At 35.9% G+C, this 18940-nt stretch overlaps 1 protein-coding gene across 2 annotated transcripts in view; it reads right to left on the bottom strand.

Moving 5' to 3' along the window:
• Nucleotides 1-18940, bottom strand: part of LOC113521052 (proteoglycan 4) — a 47790-nt gene that overhangs the window by 10724 nt on the left and 18126 nt on the right. For both annotated transcript variants that reach the window (XM_052895004.1, XM_052895005.1), the window contains exons 2-4: nucleotides 2832-2938; nucleotides 1973-2118; nucleotides 1191-1338 (exon numbers count right to left, since the gene is read on the bottom strand). In XM_052895004.1, coding sequence (XP_052750964.1) covers nucleotides 1191-1338; nucleotides 1973-2118; nucleotides 2832-2919 — 382 coding nt within the window. In that variant the 5' untranslated portion in view covers nucleotides 2920-2938. The remainder of the gene's footprint in view (nucleotides 1-1190; nucleotides 1339-1972; nucleotides 2119-2831; nucleotides 2939-18940) is intronic.

The raw sequence follows: 18940 nt of genomic DNA, 5'->3' as shown, positions 1-18940 counted from the left end.
CTAAACAAAGTCATTTGTCATGTTTTCTCACTCGTATTTCTGTCGACAAACAGCTTTGGCATCTCAACAGCATGGCTGCTTCGGTTTAAAGACATTGCTAATGACAGTGATGTCACTGTAATAATGTCCTTAAGACAAAGTTGTTAAAGATCTATTTATTTTTATGGTGTAAGGCTGTTTCATTCTAAAAACCTCTTTTTTTATACAACTTACAATGGCAAACAAGCTGACGGCCCACCTGATAGAAAGTGGTAACCGTCGCCTATAGACATGAGTAGTACCATGGGTATAACAAAGTATACTGTTTCACCCATGATACCCCCCCCCCCCATGCGTTGCCATTCTTGAGGACTTAGGTTATTCCTCTGTACCCAGTAAATTCACGCCATAATCCACACTTCAAACCGAAACACAGCCATGCAAACACAACTGCTTTACGGTTGAAACACGAATAGGACAGAGGTACCCAAGCAATCGACTTTTGTACAAAGTCTCCCTCTAAAATTCAAAAATTCAAAATACAAAAATCATTTATTCATGTAGGACATTTTAGCCGCTTATGAACGTCAAATCTCTAACCTCTACCTTAGTCTTGAAAAAACATGAAGGATACCATGAGCATAACAGCGTCACAATATTCTATCATGTGGACTGTCTAATGTGCGAATTCAAATCGAAGAAAATAAATGATCTAGTTGATCCATTCTTGAAGAATGATCCTTGACGAATTTCTTTTATCTTCTAATTTCTGATTCTCCAAACGTAGCGTGAAAAGCACTTAGTGAGCTATCATAGAGCGACCAATCGTTGAGATTGGGGGGAAAGGGATTGTTAATAATGGAGACTAAAAATCCCATTGCTAGCAATATACCCAACCAGGTCGATCTCCTCGTGGATCCCCCTGGAAACTATCATAGTTAATTCCTGATGAATTCATCATGATGAACTAACTGGCCTGTTCTCATTTTCATCGATCACCCTTTACTGGTGCTCCGCCAGCGTATCCCGTTAGCGCAGGCGGGATTACCATTCCATTTTCATCCACCAAAAAAAAAAAATCGTTGAGATTGGAGCGCTCTTTTTCCGGTTGGTCGAATTCATGGACCATGTCGCCTCTGTGTTCACTCAAGAAAGATTTACTCAGAGAAGATGTATCACATGTCATGTTATAATAAAAAAAAAATGATTACCTGGTGTGGTATTAGTGACCGTCTCGTAGTTATATGTGCGGGTGCCAGTGGTACCGTTAAGTGCTGGTAACTCTCGCTCCTCCCTTTCGTAGTAATATGAACTTGATTCGGAAGATTTAGGCGCCGTTTTGGGGGGAATTGTGTACTCCTGTAAAGCAATTTTGTTCACTAACTTTAACGGATTGATTTAACAGATCAGTTCTATTAATTTTCATGAAAGACAGTTAAAACGAATAAGGATGGTAAATAATAAATAGACAGGGATTTCAGGGATAGTACCAGCCTTAGGGAAGCCTTAGGCTTAAATGGAAATCCAGAAATTTCTCTTTATTTCAAGAAAAAAATATACTTTTCTTGTCCTCATGTATTAATCAAATAGACATCATGAGTTATAGTTGCCAATTCGAGTATGTCCTTTTTTAACCGATTTCTAACGTCTGTTCGCTTGTCTAGTTTGTTTTTAAATAAAATAACTGGATTTGTCAAGATTGAAGTCGGTTTTTTGTGGAGCACAATATTAAATAGGCTTTTATTAAGAATCATGTATTTAATCATCATCATCATCATCATTTCAGCCATTATCTATCCACTGCTGAACATAGGCCTTCCCCATAGACATAAGGAACGGTCCTGAGCCACCTGCATCCACTGACTCCCTGCAATGCATTTGAGCTCGTCACTCCATCTAGTCCTACATTTTCATATCTTTATTCGAATTTAATTAACTATGATATTATTAATTGGGTAAATACTTCACTTTATTTAAAATTAAAGTGACTTACTTCAACAGTATGGAGATCCTTCCTGTCATATTTGCCAGAGGGATGTTTCTCCTCTTTGTATTCGTAGTGGTACTCCCTGGAGCCAGCTCCTCGGCCCAGCGAGTTCAGCTTGCTACCTTTCGGTAGCAGGTCGGATTTTATCATATCTGGAATAAAATAGTCAAACTTATTATCAAGCAGAAGAGATATTAGCTCAGTCGTGTCTTCGTCAGTCCATTTGACCAATCAGTGAAGTTATAAGTTAGTAAAAATTTGTTGATAAAACCCACATCCATAGATGATGATGATAATTTATCAATAAGTAAATTCATGAATGTGAGGAAGGAAATAGGTCTGTCTGAAGCGAATTATTTAATAATAATACGCTGATTGTTTCTGCTCTGAATTCTTCCGTTCGTGTAGAAATTTCCAAAATTATTTAAAAACATTTAAAGAATAAAGGCTGTGTTTCGGTTTGAAGAATAGGATATGTCAATGAATTTACATGGTACAGAGGAATAACACCTGAGTCCTTAGGAATGGTAACGCATGGTGATATTATGGGCAAAACAGTATACTCTGTTATGTCCAGAGTACTGATCATGTCTATAGGGGACGGTTACCACTTTCCAACAGGTGGACCGTCAGCTTATTTGCCATTCTAAGTTAAATAAAAAAAAAAAGACAAATCATATAAAAATCATGGGGAAACTGTTTATCTAAATAAAACCTCAAATTCTCCATTAATATAAGTATAAGCACGCGTATTAATAAATGCTACACGGGGTCTAAACTCTACCATAAAAGGTTTTTAACCCTAGGAACATGTGCTGACGGTCTATATCAGCTTCCCAATAGTATAAAAAGTGATGTTACATACCGAATTGTTCCTCGGTGTACGGGACCACATTGCTGCTACTCGAATACTCTTTAAACTCTTTGTGTTTGCTATAAGACTTGGTAGCCATTGTGTGCCGACTGTACTACCTGGAAACAAAGAAGGGTCTGATTAGTGAGTGTAATAGTAGATTCAGAGAGATTTGCTGCCAAGCAGCCTTCATCATCAGGAGATTGTGGCCACCACCGTGTGGTCCTATAATGTTTTTTTAATGGATGATAATGAAATAGTAGCCCCGCCTATGCTAATGGTATACACTGGCGAAGCACTAGTGAGGGAAGATTGGTAAGGATGGAAAAACAAGTTAGCCTATAGTGATGAATACACCTGGAATTCAGCACGATGGTTTCCAGATGGGACCACATGGAGGTCAACCTGTATATTGCTAGCAATGGGAATGATAGTCTGCATTACTATGAATACCTTCTCCCCGGTCCCGTAATAGTATCGTAAGAAGCGACTATGGGAACGCTTAAGGGATGTGCAGCAGTGTCCCTCTTTAAACATTACCAAATCCTAACTGCGGTTGCCAAAACGTCTGCCAAGCGTGGCAACTGTTACAAAACCTCCGAATGGCAAAAGCAGTCTATGAGAGAGGCTTATGTTCACTTGTGGGTAGTAAACTCCTTATATGAGGTATTAAAAATTATTGTCCTAACCTTTAAAAAAAGTTGTGTAAATACTTTTGGAAATCTCTGCTTCTGACCCTGGGATGGGCACCAAACAATTCTAGGTTGGGTCTTCTTTTCTTGTATTATTATTAATTAATTAATAATATTATAATTAGATTTCTATCTTGCACTACTACTGCCCACTCACTACTTCCTGTAGCACTGTGTTAGGTTGATTGGGAGAGATCTCTTTTAGAGATAAGTTCGCCTTTGCTAACGTTATTATTAATTTGTTATTAGTACTGTATGTTTTGGTGCAATAAATATATGTATAATACGCGTGACAGTAAAATGTTCACTAGCCAAGATAAAAAAAAATTGTTTACGTTCTTCTCCCTTCCCCAGTAATACGTATTACCATATTTCATAGTGATTGATTCAGTCGTTAATGTACCAAGTGGTAACAAACTCATTTTACCATTTCCCATATAAAGGGTGATTAAAAAAAAATTCTGTTAAAAAAAAGATGTCGATGGAACATTATTTCAAACAGTTTCGACAGCGAATAAATATGTAATAAAACTATTAATTTATTTGAAATTAACTGTTTTTTGGTTAACATATGCATAAGTTTTTTTATTTAAAATGTTCTTAACTCTATTATAATAAAACATAGTTTTTCTTAATATTCAATTTAAATACCCTTTTAACGAGAAGAGTTAAACGTGAATTATTTGTACATAACGAATACATACAAAATACAATAATACATACATATAAATACAATACATACGAAGTCGTACAAACGCGTTATACGAGAATGCTTCTATAACAGCAATACACTCTATCAGATTGACCTCCACGCGGTTCCCCCTGGAAACCATCGTGATTAATTCTAGTGGAATTCATCACGATGGGCTAACTGATCTGCTTTCATCGTCTCATCGCCACCTATCATCTCTCTCTTCCCTGACAACGTATACCGATAGCGCAGGCGGGATTACCATTCCATTATCACCCATTAAAAAAAAACTCCTACAACGCGTTTTCTTATAACGCAAAACGAATCTACCATGTTATAGGGGGGGGATTACTATATATTCTAACGTAATAGAGTGGTGCGATACAATACACCATACGCCATATTTGGTGGTGAAACTCAATCCAGTCGGATGCAGGTGCGTGGGACGTAGCGAGAGCTTTCATCTAATAACCCGCCACCGCCACGTGTTACAAACATTGCATCGGATATTAGATAATGTTGAAATCTTACTTGTATATCAATAAAACTATATATGGAACATTGGTTGTTTAATACTCTCTTCATATAGGTAGTTCATCGATAACATAAAAGTAATTTAATAATAAACAGTTACCACTTTCTGTCAGGTGGACCGTTACCTTGTTTGAGATTCTAAGTATTGAAAAAAAAAACAACTTATATATTTAATTAAATGCTTATCAAAACAATGAACTGAATTGTGACCATTTTGAATGCGCACACGCATGAAAGAAACAATTGTTCCTTGTTTTGCATATTTTGTTTTTTCTTTTGTATATGCATTCTTTTATCCCTTTTTACTGTGTATGTCTGTTATTTGTATGCTTTAAGTAATTCAAAAAATATATCAAAATATAATAAATAATATATATATATATATATATATATATATATATATATATATATATATATATATATATATATATATATATATATATATATATATATATATATAATTAGAGATAAGTAATTAAAAAATATATATATATATATATATATATATATATATATATATATATATATATATATTTAAAGAATTATATTATAATTAATTATCTATCTATCTATCTATCAAATAATTGTAAAATGCCATTAATGCCTTACCAGTTTCGATTGAAAAGGATTGTTAGTAATGGATAAAAGCCCCATTGCTAGCAATATACCTTGTCAGATCGACCTCAACGTGGTTCCCTATGGAAAACATCGTGCTGAATTCCTGGTGTATTCTTCACGATGGGCCAACTGACCTGCCTTTTCATTCTCACCTATCATCCCTAATTGGTGCCCCGCCAGCGTATACCGTCTGTGCAGGCGGTAACCCCGCCTGCCACTCCATTATCAGCCATTACAAAAAAGTTTTCATACTTTTTTTGTAATGGCACCTATTCGCTTATAAAATTGTAGATTATAGAAGCTATGTCAGACGGTAAATTTGATTTCCACTTTGCGTAATCTTACCTAACATCCAATCTCTCTCCCTCGGTAACACAATACCGAGGTTAGCTGTAAGCAGCCGCTCGTGTTCAAGTATTAAATGTCTTAGGGCGCATTCACATTCGTAGTTAAAGTTTGCAGGGCATTTTTTTTAACGAATGATAGTGGTAACCTAATTTACACTAACGGTATATGCTGACGGGAACCAGTGAAGGATAATAAGTGAGAATAAAAAGGTAGCCAAATTAGCCCATTGTGATAAATACACCTGGACTACAGCTCGATAGTATCTAGGGGGGACCACGTGGAGTTCGACCTGACTGTACACAATGGGATTCATAGTCAAAAAAGGGTTTATTTGTTAACAATGGGACTACTAATCCCCAATATTAACAAGAATATATATATATATATATATATATACCTCCTCGCGGTTCCCCCTGGAAACCATCATGGTTAATTCTTGTCGAATTCATCATGGTGGGCCAACTGACTTGCATTTATTCTCACCTTCCACTGGTGCTCCGTCAGTATATACCGATAGCACGGGCGGGGTTATCATTCCATTATCATTCTTAAAAAAAAAACTACGAGGCAGTTACCCCACAAGTAACAAATGATCCCTCCCCGCCGGATAAATTATAGTGATGACTATAATATCAATGATCAGAATAAAACTCATAGAGATTCAATCAAATAATTTTTCGGCGTTACAATTTATCCACCTTGCAGCCGCAGCGAGCGATTCGCACGCGACCTCGCCGAATCGCTCCCAAATTGCTAATGTTACTAATGTGAAAGGGTCCTTAGCCCCTACTTAATGTTCTTATATGACTAGCTGACATTTATACAGGCTGTATTGTAACAACCGTGACACAGTAACGCCGACAACGCCAGATTTGGCCAACAAGGTCCACCGCTACAGCTGTTCAAATATTCTGCATATTTTGCTACACCCACTATAATATTACTGACAAAAACAATGTACAGGTAGATAGCAATGTTATTTAAGATTTTCTATCATGTTTTATATAGTGATTGCTTGCGGTTTTGTTCGTGTAGACAGTTTGTATAGATGTTCCTTACTCTCTGAATGTATTTAGAAACCATTATATTTGGATAACGAAAATAATAACCAACGGTTTTCTCAGATAAACGTTCACTGCATGATTTTTAATGGATGATAACGACGACTATGTTTTTTTTTTTTATTTACGATAATAGAATGATAACCACGCCTGCGCTAACTGCCCGGACACCAGTGAGAGATGATAGGTAAGAATGAAAAGGCAGGTCAGTTAGCTCATCGTGATGAATACACCTGGAAATGAACATGGTTTCCGGGTAGACCACGAGGAGGTCGACTTGATAGGGAAAGGTATTATTAGTAAAGGGATCTAACTGAACCACTATTAGCAATACACCCTATCAGGTCGCCGTTCCCCTTCGAAATCATTGTGCTGAATTCCAGATGTATTCATCACGATGGGCTAACTGACCTGCCCTTTAATCTCAGGCTTTGGTAGTACTTTAAGAGGGATGCTGCTGCCCATCCCTCGACCGTTAAATTCTTTTAGTCACCTACGACACCGACGAGAAAGGAAGGAATATCCCATTTCATCACACAGCAGTGAACATTAATAGGCCAGTAACAAGCAGCACCCGTTCACTAGTATGACGGATGAACCAACTTTCATTTCGTGTATCGAGACCACATGGTGTCCACATCAAATACACGATTATCCCAAATACTACATACCAAATTTCATGCCGATTGGTTGAGCCGTTTGAAGAGAAGAAGACATAAACAAACTCACTTTTTTTATACAACTTAGAATGGCAAACAAGCTGACGGCCCACCTGATGAAAAGTGGTAACCGTCGCCTATAAACATGAGTAGTACCATGGACATAACAGAGTAAGTACACTGTTTCGCCCATGATATCCCCCATACGTTCCCATTCCTGAGGACTCAGATGTTATTCCTCTGTACCCTGTAAATTCACTGCCATATCCCACCCTTCAAATCGAAACACAGCCATGCAAACACAACTGCTTCACGGTTGAAACACGAATGGGACAGAGATACCCATGTAATCGACTTTTGTACACTTTCACATTTGTGTTATTATTTAAATTTATATTGTTTATGTATTCACATTACATGTCACTTGACCAAATACAATGACGTCATCTATCCATTATAATTGGACAAACCAACTGACAGATTATATTTTTGCAGATGGATGCCCGATTTGGAACTTGTATATACAATGTAATATTATACATTTTAATAGCGTATTGATGTACATTATGAATCTGCGGATGCACTGCGCATAGAACAAAGGTTATTCTAATATATAAAATTCTCGTGTCGCAGTGTTTGTTACCAAACACCTCCGAAACGGCTTAGCCGATTTTCATGAAATTTTGTGTGCATATTGGGTAGGTCTGAGAATCGGCTAACATCTATTTTTCATACACCTCAATGATAAGGGTGATATACCGTTAAAATTATTTTTTTGACATTTTTCTTTTATTTTTAATTTATTATGATATAGCATTGAAAAATACATACAACTTTTAAATTTTCACTCTTTTACAATCAACCCCAGTTTTTTTAACGCGGTTTTTATATTCCGCAAAAGAGTTGCAAGATGGCAATCGAATATAATAATTGTAGTACGATATATTTTCATGTATAGTTCTCGAAATAATGTATATGGTAAAACAACATTTGCCGAGTCAGCTAGTTGTATTATAAAAGTAACCCGAGTGGACTAGTCTGCACCTTGACAGTAATCAAACAAGAACTTAATGTGGTTATTTCGAAGAAAAATTTATATACGCATCAGTTGTTTAGGTAATCAGGTAACAAATATTACAATAAATTGCAATTTTACACATTTTAGAACATGATGCAAGAACAAACATACAGACAGACAAATTTTCTAAAAAATATTGTTTTGTCTTGTACCGCTCTTATTAAGAATCCTCATATATTTTTTCTTAAATATCTTTTATGTACAGATGTCGTCTAGTTAGATACAATTTCATTTTTTTATGGATGATAATAGAATTGTAACCCCGCCTGTGCTAATGGTATAGGCTGGCAAGGCACCAGTGAGTGATGATAGATGAGGATGATGGCGGGTCAGTTGGCCCATAGTGACCAATTGAACAAGAATTAACCACTATGGTTTCCAGGAGAAACCGCGTGGAGGTCGACCTGATAGGATGTATTGCTAGCCATGGGTCAATTAGACCTCATTACCAACAATCCCTTTCCCCCCCGAACGACGATGTTCGTCTACGTTAATCTCCATTGAGATAGAAGATAGTTTTTTATTCCGGTAGGGAGCAAAATAACGATCTCCGGGCCAGCAAATATATAGTATATATATATATTAGTGCCAATTGCAATATAAAAATTATATCATCTGTGAGTGTGAGTCACAAATGATGCCATTTCTAAACGGCTGTGACCGGCGGGTGCTCACTTAAATATTTCTTCCGAGAAATATTACGTTATATGTCATTTGGTGGCCGATCGGTTCGTTGGTATTCAAACCGCGCAGGGTTATGGGCCCAGGACACATTCACCAAAAGCACCTTTATTTCCTTTTAGCCTTACTAGAAATGTGACGTCGACTACACTTATCTTATACCTATGTATTCATATATACAATTTTACTTTTTAGAATGACCACCTGATGAAATGTGGTCAGTGTGGTAACCGTTACCTATACCCTGTCAGGTCGACTTCTACATGGTCCCTCCCTGCAAACTATCGTGCTGAATTCCAGTTGTATTCATCACGATGGGCTAACTGATCTGCCTTTTCATTCTCACCTATCATACCTCACAGGTGCCCCGCCAGTGTATACCATTAGCGCAGACAGGGAAACCATTCCATTATCACTCAATTAAAAAAAATACCATATATTTTAGTTGTCACTTGTCTTAGAAAGGGAGGCAGGTAACAAGCTTCATGAGTACATCATTACAGTGAACTCCCTTCACAATACACTATAAGAACACTTCTGTTACTTTACATAATGTAATGAACCTACAAAATGATCCTTCACACCTATCCGTTTGTACATTTGAAATTATCTCCACCGTGTCTATCGATGGGGAAAATCATACTTTATCGCATAGAATTTTGAGTTTACAGTCCAATGTCAGTAAGGTTCATTATAACCTTTGTTAAGTGTCCATGTACCTAACTATACAAACAGACGGACAGAAATAAACTGCGGATAATGGGGCCCACTTCAAAGACGTGTTCTGAGTTATAAAGACACGGGGCTGTTTGTACGACGTATACGTAGTATTATATTATCTGTGGTACGACCTATATTTTTGTTAATTTGAATTGGTTTTTAATTGTATTTTGAAATAATAACAACCGATTTAATTAATTTATTTAATTAATACTTTATTGTACACACTAATTATACATAACAAATATGACACAGGTAATTATGTTAAATGTACAAAGATGAGCTTAACTCTAAAAGAGTTCCCTTCCAATAAACCCAATGTGGAGGGGCAGAAAGGGAAGGGATTGTTAGTAATGCGGACTAGCAGTCCCATTGCTAGCAATATACCTTATCAGATCGACTTCCACGTGGTTCCCCCTGAAAACCAACGTGCTGAATTCCAGGCAACCCCGCCCGCGCTATTGATATACACTGGCGAGGCACCAGTGAGAGATGATTGGTGAGGATGAGTAGGCAGGTCAGTTAGCCCATCGTGACGAATTCAAAGATAAATTAGTCACGATAGTTTCCAGGGGTAACCGCGTGGAGGTCGACCTGATAGGGTATATTGATAGCAATGGGGACTAACCTCCCTTCTCCCCGTCGGATGCGTGTTGCCGATCCTTAAGATACCATTTTAGTACATTTTGAAGATCCATATATGTTAGTACATGCGTAACAAATTTTGTTACGTGTGGTTCGGTTTGAAAGGTGGGATATGGCAGTGAATTTACAGAGGAATAACACCTGAGTCAGGAATGGTAGTGCATGGGGGTATACTCTGTTATGTTCACTGCTCATGTCTATAGGCGACGGTCACCACTTTCCATTAGGCGGACTGTCAGCTTGTTCGCCATTCTAAGTTTTATACAAAAAAAAAAACAAAATTTCATAGCGATTTATTAAGCCGTTAAAACGATATACGGTAACAAACATACACACTTTCACATTTCTAATATGAATAAGGCTTCCAATATTCCTGTTCAAAAGCGTTTCTGTCATGTAAATTATAAGTGAATAATACACACAAATAGTACACACACACACACACACACACACACACACACACACATTATTGGTACAATATGGTAATAAAACCAATAAGAATGTACCAATACAAAAGTGCGTCACCAGCGGAGGCTTCGACGCGTGTCGTAAACGGTAAACTGCGTGGGCGCAGGTTGCGTAACTCATTCATAAAACCTACACTACCGTAAATGGGAACGATGGTAAACGCCAATATTTGACCGACTTCAAAAGTACGTAAGTACGTAAGTAGGTTCAAACTTACAAACAATTCGATTGTTTGTAAGTTTGTTACCTCATAACTCCGTCAGTTGTAAACGGATTTGGAAAAATATTTTTTATCTAAAAGAATATACACAGTGGCGTAACAATAGGGTGGCAGGACTGGCAAAATGCCATGGGCCCCCGACCCAAGAGGGCCCCGGCTCAAGAGACCGCGAGCTCAGAATTTTTTTTACCTTGTACCCGAATATTTTATTTTACTTGAAAACAAATGATAGGGCCCCATTAAAAGAAATTGCTACAGGACCTAAATGGTATAGTGACGCCATTGGATATACATACATCGGTCCCATAGAAATGCTATCAAAATCGGTTCAGCAATTCAGTTTTTCAATTTGTCACAATTGAAGTCGCCTTTTTTTAATGGAACACAATCTTATAATATTAATGTAGACAGACGATTCGAAAACCTCATTTACCAAATAATTTAAAAACTGTGTTTTTAAACCATTTGACAGTATCTGTAAAATCCGACAGAATTCGAACCCACATCTCTGAGTCTGAAGATCCAAATATTTTTTTTTAATGGATGATAATGAAATGGTATGCACTGTGCTATCGGTATACACTAGCGGGGCACCAGTGAGAGATGATTGATGAGCATGAAAGCAGGTCTGTTAGCCCATCGTGATGAATGCAACAAGTATTAGTCACAAAAGTTTCCAGGGGGAACCGCGTGGAGGTCGACCTAACAGAGCTTGCTAGCAATGGGATCATCAGTCCTCATTACTAACAATCCCTTTCCCCCCAATGTACAATGTTTTGAATTGAAAATGTTTATCAATTGTCTGATATAATGTACTAGCACTACATAGTTTAAAACCAGATAGCGCTCTGGGAATATGCAAAGGTAAATGTATTTATTTTTTATTAAAACAGCCATGCAAATAAAGCCGTTACGCGAAAAAAATCAGGAATGGGACATAAGTACCCAAAGATTAGACTTTTAAATTAAATTCTTTATTTGTAAGACATATTATGATGTTCTAATATAGAAAAAATAAAAGTGCCGCATTCTATTCATAGGTGAACAAAAAAAGAAAGAAAATATATTCGTGTTTTTGCTAATATCAATTTAATCATAATTATATATTATATATATAAAAGAATATTTTATCATACTGTATATAGATTCCCAGTTGTAAATGTGAATGGTATATTTAGAATCCATCAGAAAAAGGGCGGTCGTTAGTGGTTAATGGTTGAAATTGCGTTCCGAATGGGCAGCAATGAAAAAAAAATTACTATTGAAAAATGCTTAAATCTAAATTTATTTTAATAAAAATATTTGTTACTATCTTTCTGTTATTATCACAATTTATATTAGATATCGCAAGACCTACAATTCAAGTATCTTCACAGTAACAGGGTTGCAGAGGTATTTTCGTAAAAATATCTTATAGCTATTAGCTTTTGTTACACATCAAATAGTTTAGTAGTGAATAATATTAAGCTACTTGCGTCGTCTATGACTATATAAGTCTACGCTCGCTCCGCACCCTACATATTATTATTATCTATGCCTTTACACAATGATGCTATAAATATCTCAACGGCTTAACTGGAAACAGAGATTCTTGGAAATTCATTATTAATATACATTTATAGAAAAATGTATAGTGTAGTTCAAAATTTAAAAATTGTACCCAAACACCTACATCGTATTTGATAATTAAACAAAAACATCAAAGTCTGTAACTGCAGTTGCCAATCCAGCTGCCAGGTGAGACAACTACTGGCAAACCCCTCCTTTTGGGGGGAAAGGGATTGTTAGTAATGGAGACTGAGAATCATTGCTAACTTGAAACCATTGCTAGCAATATTGGGTATATTGCAAGCAATGGGATTCTCAGTCTCCATTACTGGAACTATCAAGGTTAATTCCTGATGAATTCATCATGATGGACTAACTGGCCTGTTTTCATTCTCATCTATCACCCCTCACTGGTGCTCCGCCAGCGTATCCCGTTAGCACAGGCGGGGTTACCATACCATTTTCACCCATCAAAAAACCCCCTCCTCTTAGGGGAGGCATATGTTCAGCAGTAGACAGTGGATGGCTAATATGAATGATGAATGAATTCTGTAAGAAATGATTGTGTTACATCTATAAAAAAAAAGCATAACAAGTTATTTAAATTTAAAAACTAAATTACTGAACCGATTTTGATAAAATTTCTATACGGCGATCCTAAAAGTACATATATCCTTTCAGATAAAAAAAAACATACAAATCTGTTCATAAATGAAAGAGTTATAAGGTAACAAAAAAAGTCGATTGATATATATATATATATATATATATATATATATATATATATATATATATATATATATATATATATATATATATATATATATATATATATATATATATATATTTAAAGATAAAAAATTTCTTTAAGATCACTGCCAGCCGGTAGGGTGCCTAAACTTGCTGCATTTCCACGCTGAATAGCAATGGAAATGATTCGATTTATTATTAATTTAATTTAGAGCCAGCCTTCCTGTCACCAGATTTCAACAAAATATTTATCTATTTATTTAGATTCATGGCCTCGGGGCCCATAAATAAAAATATACAAACGCCGCAAATATATATCCATTTCCAAGGGATGAATATAAATACAGATTGAAATATACACATAAAGGTGGTGTCTTATCGCTAGGCACCAGACAACCTCTTGGAGAAAATATGTTTATATTTTCATTAAGGTGAGACGGTCATCACTATTAATATATTGACGCATATGATTTTTTTTTTTTTTGCGGACGTCCCATCCTAAGTTTTAATACATCTCTAGTCTGTTGCCATCGTCACGTATCAAATCTATGTGTACTTGAATCGGCAGGCACGCCCGCGGTGACAAGAATAAACGGAGAATGTCATTATTTATTATTATTTAGCAAGCGCCCAGCACTTTAAGGCAAGATAGGCCATGGTGTCCCAAGGCACTGACGTTGTCCCCACACCTGCAGACAGTGATGTCATTCGTTTTGGCCCCCAATCTAAGAGAGAGCAAGTGTAATTTTTTATCCAATTTTGTTGAATATGGAGGTGAGGGAATTGTGTGCGCTAACCAAAGGCCAGGATTCCCATTTGGACACCGAGAAGACGGGCGCTTTCATCAGAGTTCTGGGAAGAGTCTAGTAACGAAGTTCTGTATAAATCGTTAATGGGGAATCCCATTGCCTCTGGATTTTGGGATTTATGGGAGAAGTTTTGGGACAAGCCAGAGAATGTTTTTATTTGTTACCTCAGGCAGGTAAGCTATCTCGTCATTTGAAAAAATATATATTTATATATATATATTTATATATATATATATACTATACATATATATATATATATATATATATATATATATATATATATATATATATATATATATATATATATATATATATATATATATATATATAGTTGACCAAACCTAAGTAATAAAAATCATATAAAATTGATAGTTAGTAGTTAAATTATTAAATTGAAATAGCTAGTTTTGCCATGATGCCATGCCAGGAGGCAGCTTTTTATTTGTGGAACAAAATCTTAAGTTTTTCCACAGCATAGAGGTATTTACAAAAGGATTTCTTAAAGAAAAAAGAAGAAGAAGAAGTAATGTCACAAAAATTACTGCACCAAATTGGATGCAGTTATTTTCCTGAAGTTCTAGCTTAAAAAGTGGAGTCTGTACAGCTTTGATATACCACCCAGAAGTAGTCTATGTCAGGGGTGGCCAACCGGTCGATAGCGACTATTAGTCGTCGATCGTGGCAAGGCAAACAATGTAATATTTTGCTAATCTAGCAGAAGATTCTTAGACACAATGCTCACATTAATATAAATAAGTTGTTACGAAGAGTAATTTTCAGTTTTATGTTTTCCCTCTTAATAAAGTAAAAAATACTACAGTACTACATAATTGTGTACTGAATTATGTTGTTTCATTTGAGATTTCAAGAAGTATGTAATTGGTAAATCTCAAGGAGTTTCGTCAGTAAATAGTAGATCTTGGGTCTAGTCAAGTTGGCCACCCTTGATCTAAGTCATTGACTATTCTACTTCAGAAATCAGCGCGTACGAAAAAACACAATGCAAAAAGCTACTATTAAATATAAATAGAATCAGATTTTTATGTATATATTCATATTTCAAAAGACGATTTTAAATTAGTAAACTGTATAGACTGAGACCTTGAATGGTTGTATTTTTCGAAAGGAAACACCTGAGACAACAATGACAAGTATTATGTTATACAATAGTGGCATGAACAGTTAGATGTTTAAAGGGGAATTGTCAGTGAGAGAAAACATTGGAGTCTCACTCAGTAAATGTCTTTTCCGAATCTTCAGGCTCCAGATACTAGGTGACTGTAGACAGACGTTGACTACGGAACATCAAAATGATAGCTACTTATACTGTACGTAATATAAATTTTCAAGGAAACTAATTTGCTGCCACTTATGTATATCTATACATATATATACATATATACGAAGTTTTATTGAGTAACAGGCGCGGAATATTTGCATTAAAATGAAGTCATCGGGGCAAGATCTCGGATGGTTATGCAAAGAACGAAACCGGTTCCGCTGAGACACAAGGTTCGAGAAAGGATATCGGCTGATGAGCCAATAGACATGAACGTACGTTTGTGTGTAATCCAGCTTCAGAGGATGATATCACAGTGAGTACAAGCTCTGGAGATCTTAGTCATTGCAGGAAAAATTATAGAAAGATTTTGTAAAGTAAATATTACATTAGTACAGATAATGGGCGGTTAACTTGCCAAATGGTAAATGATGAACGTAAATACCATAACATCTAAGACTTTCGATGTGTAAATATTTCTATTCAATCATGGCCTTTAGAACTAAAACAGCACACACATTCAGTACTAGATATTTTACCGCCACGAGCAGAAATAAACATTTGTTGCTCTTTATAATGAACTATGTTAATTTGCAGGGAATTTGCCGGCAATAACGATTGCTTGGCTGGTATCGATCCCATAATTCTCTGATGGACTCTACACATATTACTGTTTCACAAAAAAGAGAATTTATCGTCACACGCTTGAACCTAAATGGTCACGTACAGTGCGGTTTCAAAGGAATTTTAGTCCGCGAACGCTCAGGCTGTGAAATGAGCTACCTGTCGAGGCTTTCCTTAGAGACTTCAATATGAGAATTTACAAAAAGTGTATATTAAGGTTTCTTTAGGATCGGCAATGCGCACGTGACACCCCTAGTATTACAGGCGTTCATAGGCTACAGTAATCGTTTACCATCACACAGGCTCTATGCTTGTTAGTTATCTTCGTGATATAAAAAAAATCACGGTCCATCAGTGTGGGAAACTTCAATTTATCTAAAAATTTGGATATCCTCTGTCTATACAAATACTTTACATGTTTATGCTCTGTCTCACTTAGAATTTGCTTATGATGATATTAAAATTCTTTTTTTGCTTCTTCGATTCCGCAAACAAATCACACGATCCTCATTGATTTTCAAAACAGTGTCCGATCAATATTTTAGCATCGATTCATTGCGAACTCCAAATGTACCCTTGACCGCTATTCGACTTACAAACATGACATCATCGTCTTGGTTTGCTTGCCTTTTCATTTCATTTATTTTTACACGGATCCCTCTCTTTCGCTCTCACGCTGCACTCCTCGCTCGTATCAATGCAGTTATTATACTTTCAGAACGAGATCTTACTCTTGCCTATTTATAGAACTCATTGCAATTTAGACCCTATATGTATTCGTATAATAATTAAATTTTAGTAACGCTGATAGTTTTAAAATTACTGTTGATATTACTGCTGTGTGGAACTGAAATAGAGTGTTGTAACACGGGAAGGTAATGGAAATGTTATTTATTCATCGAATCTTATAGTGCTTTTTAACCGACTTCAAAAAGTAAAAAGTTTTCAATTGAGTTACACTTTTATTTTTTATTTTTGTTACCTCGTAACTCGTTTATAAACCGATTTGGAAAATCCCTTTTTTATCCATCTGAAAGGTTTCTTACAGGATGGTCTTATACAAATTTTATTAAAATGGGTTAGTAGTTCAGTTTTTAAATAAAAAAAAAACTTATTTAACTACAGTCGATTTTTGCGGAACACAATCTTATTAATTGTTTAACTAATTATTCATATCTAAGGTATAAGAGGTGTATACAGCCTACTATCGTCACCATAAGCGTTGACAAGCGTTGCATTGTGCATCAAAATGTTCTCATGTGTCCATAATGAGGTAAATGTCTATAGGCGACGATTACCACATTTTCGATCAGGTAGATTCGTCAGTTTGTCTCATAAAAAAGAAACTTAAAAAATAAAATGCAGACTATTAGAAGTCCATAACATGATGCGTTTACATTGAGTGATTTAAAATTCAAATTCTGATTCCAATTTATTTAAATCCTAATTAAAATAAACTTTGATCCAATGGCATAAGATTTACTTTTCGTTTCACTCCGATTGCAGTCAGGGCTTGAATTCCATTTGCCTAATCCAAATAAGCTTTAGAGCATCGATATAAGATTTATATTTGACAATCAGAATTCAGATGAAAAATTCTTGGAGGCCAACGGTCGGATCAATTAGCATCCTCGCGGTAACAATCATTTCTTTCTTCACTAATGAATTAGTCATGCATATTACTAAACATGAAATACTTCAACGGTTACAAAATAACACAATAAATTTAAATTTTACGTATAGTTTTATCCGTTTCACTAGAGGAAGACTTTGTACAAAAGTCGTTTGCTTGGATACTTCTGTCCTATTCGTGTTTCTAATGTGAAGCAGTTGTGTTTGCATGGCTGTGTTTCGGTTTGAAGGGTGGGATATGACGTGAATTTACAGGGTACAGAGGAATAACACCTAAGTCCTCAGGAATGGCAACGCATAAGGGGTATAATGGGCAAAACAGTATACTTTGTCATGTCCATGGTACTGCTCATGTCTGTAGACAACGGTTACCACTTTCCATCAGGTGAGCTTGTTTGCCATTCTAAGTTGCATAAAAAAAAATACGTAGGTATTGCTTGTCGACCGCTATTTCAGAAGTAAGAAAACCAATGAAGTATACCACTTCTAGATAACGCATCAAGATTTAACGCCAGATATACATTTATATTCTCAGGAATACAATTGTGAAAATCACATTCAATTTGGTGCAGTAGTTAATACGTGATACCAGAAAAAAACATACAAAAAACATGCGTACAAAGTAACAGGCAAAAGTTAAAGTATCAAGAAGTGAATAAAAGTAAATAAGTGCTACGATTAAAGTAGAAAGGAGAAACTGGTCACACTGTAACTACAACATTAGAATTCACACGAAAAAACACACCAAACTGTTTATATCTTCAAGCTGAATTACAATGAGGCAAAACGGAGTAAAACAATGTTGCTATTAAGCAACTTCAAATATATACGAGTATTTGCCAGGAATAAACTAAGACAACCGATAAGCCGGACTGTGACAAACGACTTCCTATTTAAGTGTGTGTCTCTGAGGACAAATCGACTGGTTTCCACGAACAAGGCTGTGTCGACTCGTTAGCAACTCTTGCGCAACCGGTACACACATAACTAATGTAGAAACTAAAACTGTACCATATATTATTGTTAGAATCGTCTTATATCTTAGTCAGTGAGAAATTTGCGGT

Source organism: Galleria mellonella, unplaced genomic scaffold, assembly GCF_026898425.1.
Source record: "Galleria mellonella isolate WM207_F2 unplaced genomic scaffold, CSIRO_AGI_GalMel_v1 utg261, whole genome shotgun sequence".
Taxonomy (NCBI): Eukaryota; Metazoa; Arthropoda; class Insecta; order Lepidoptera; family Pyralidae; genus Galleria; species Galleria mellonella.
This window is presented reverse-complemented; position numbering and strand designations above follow the sequence as displayed.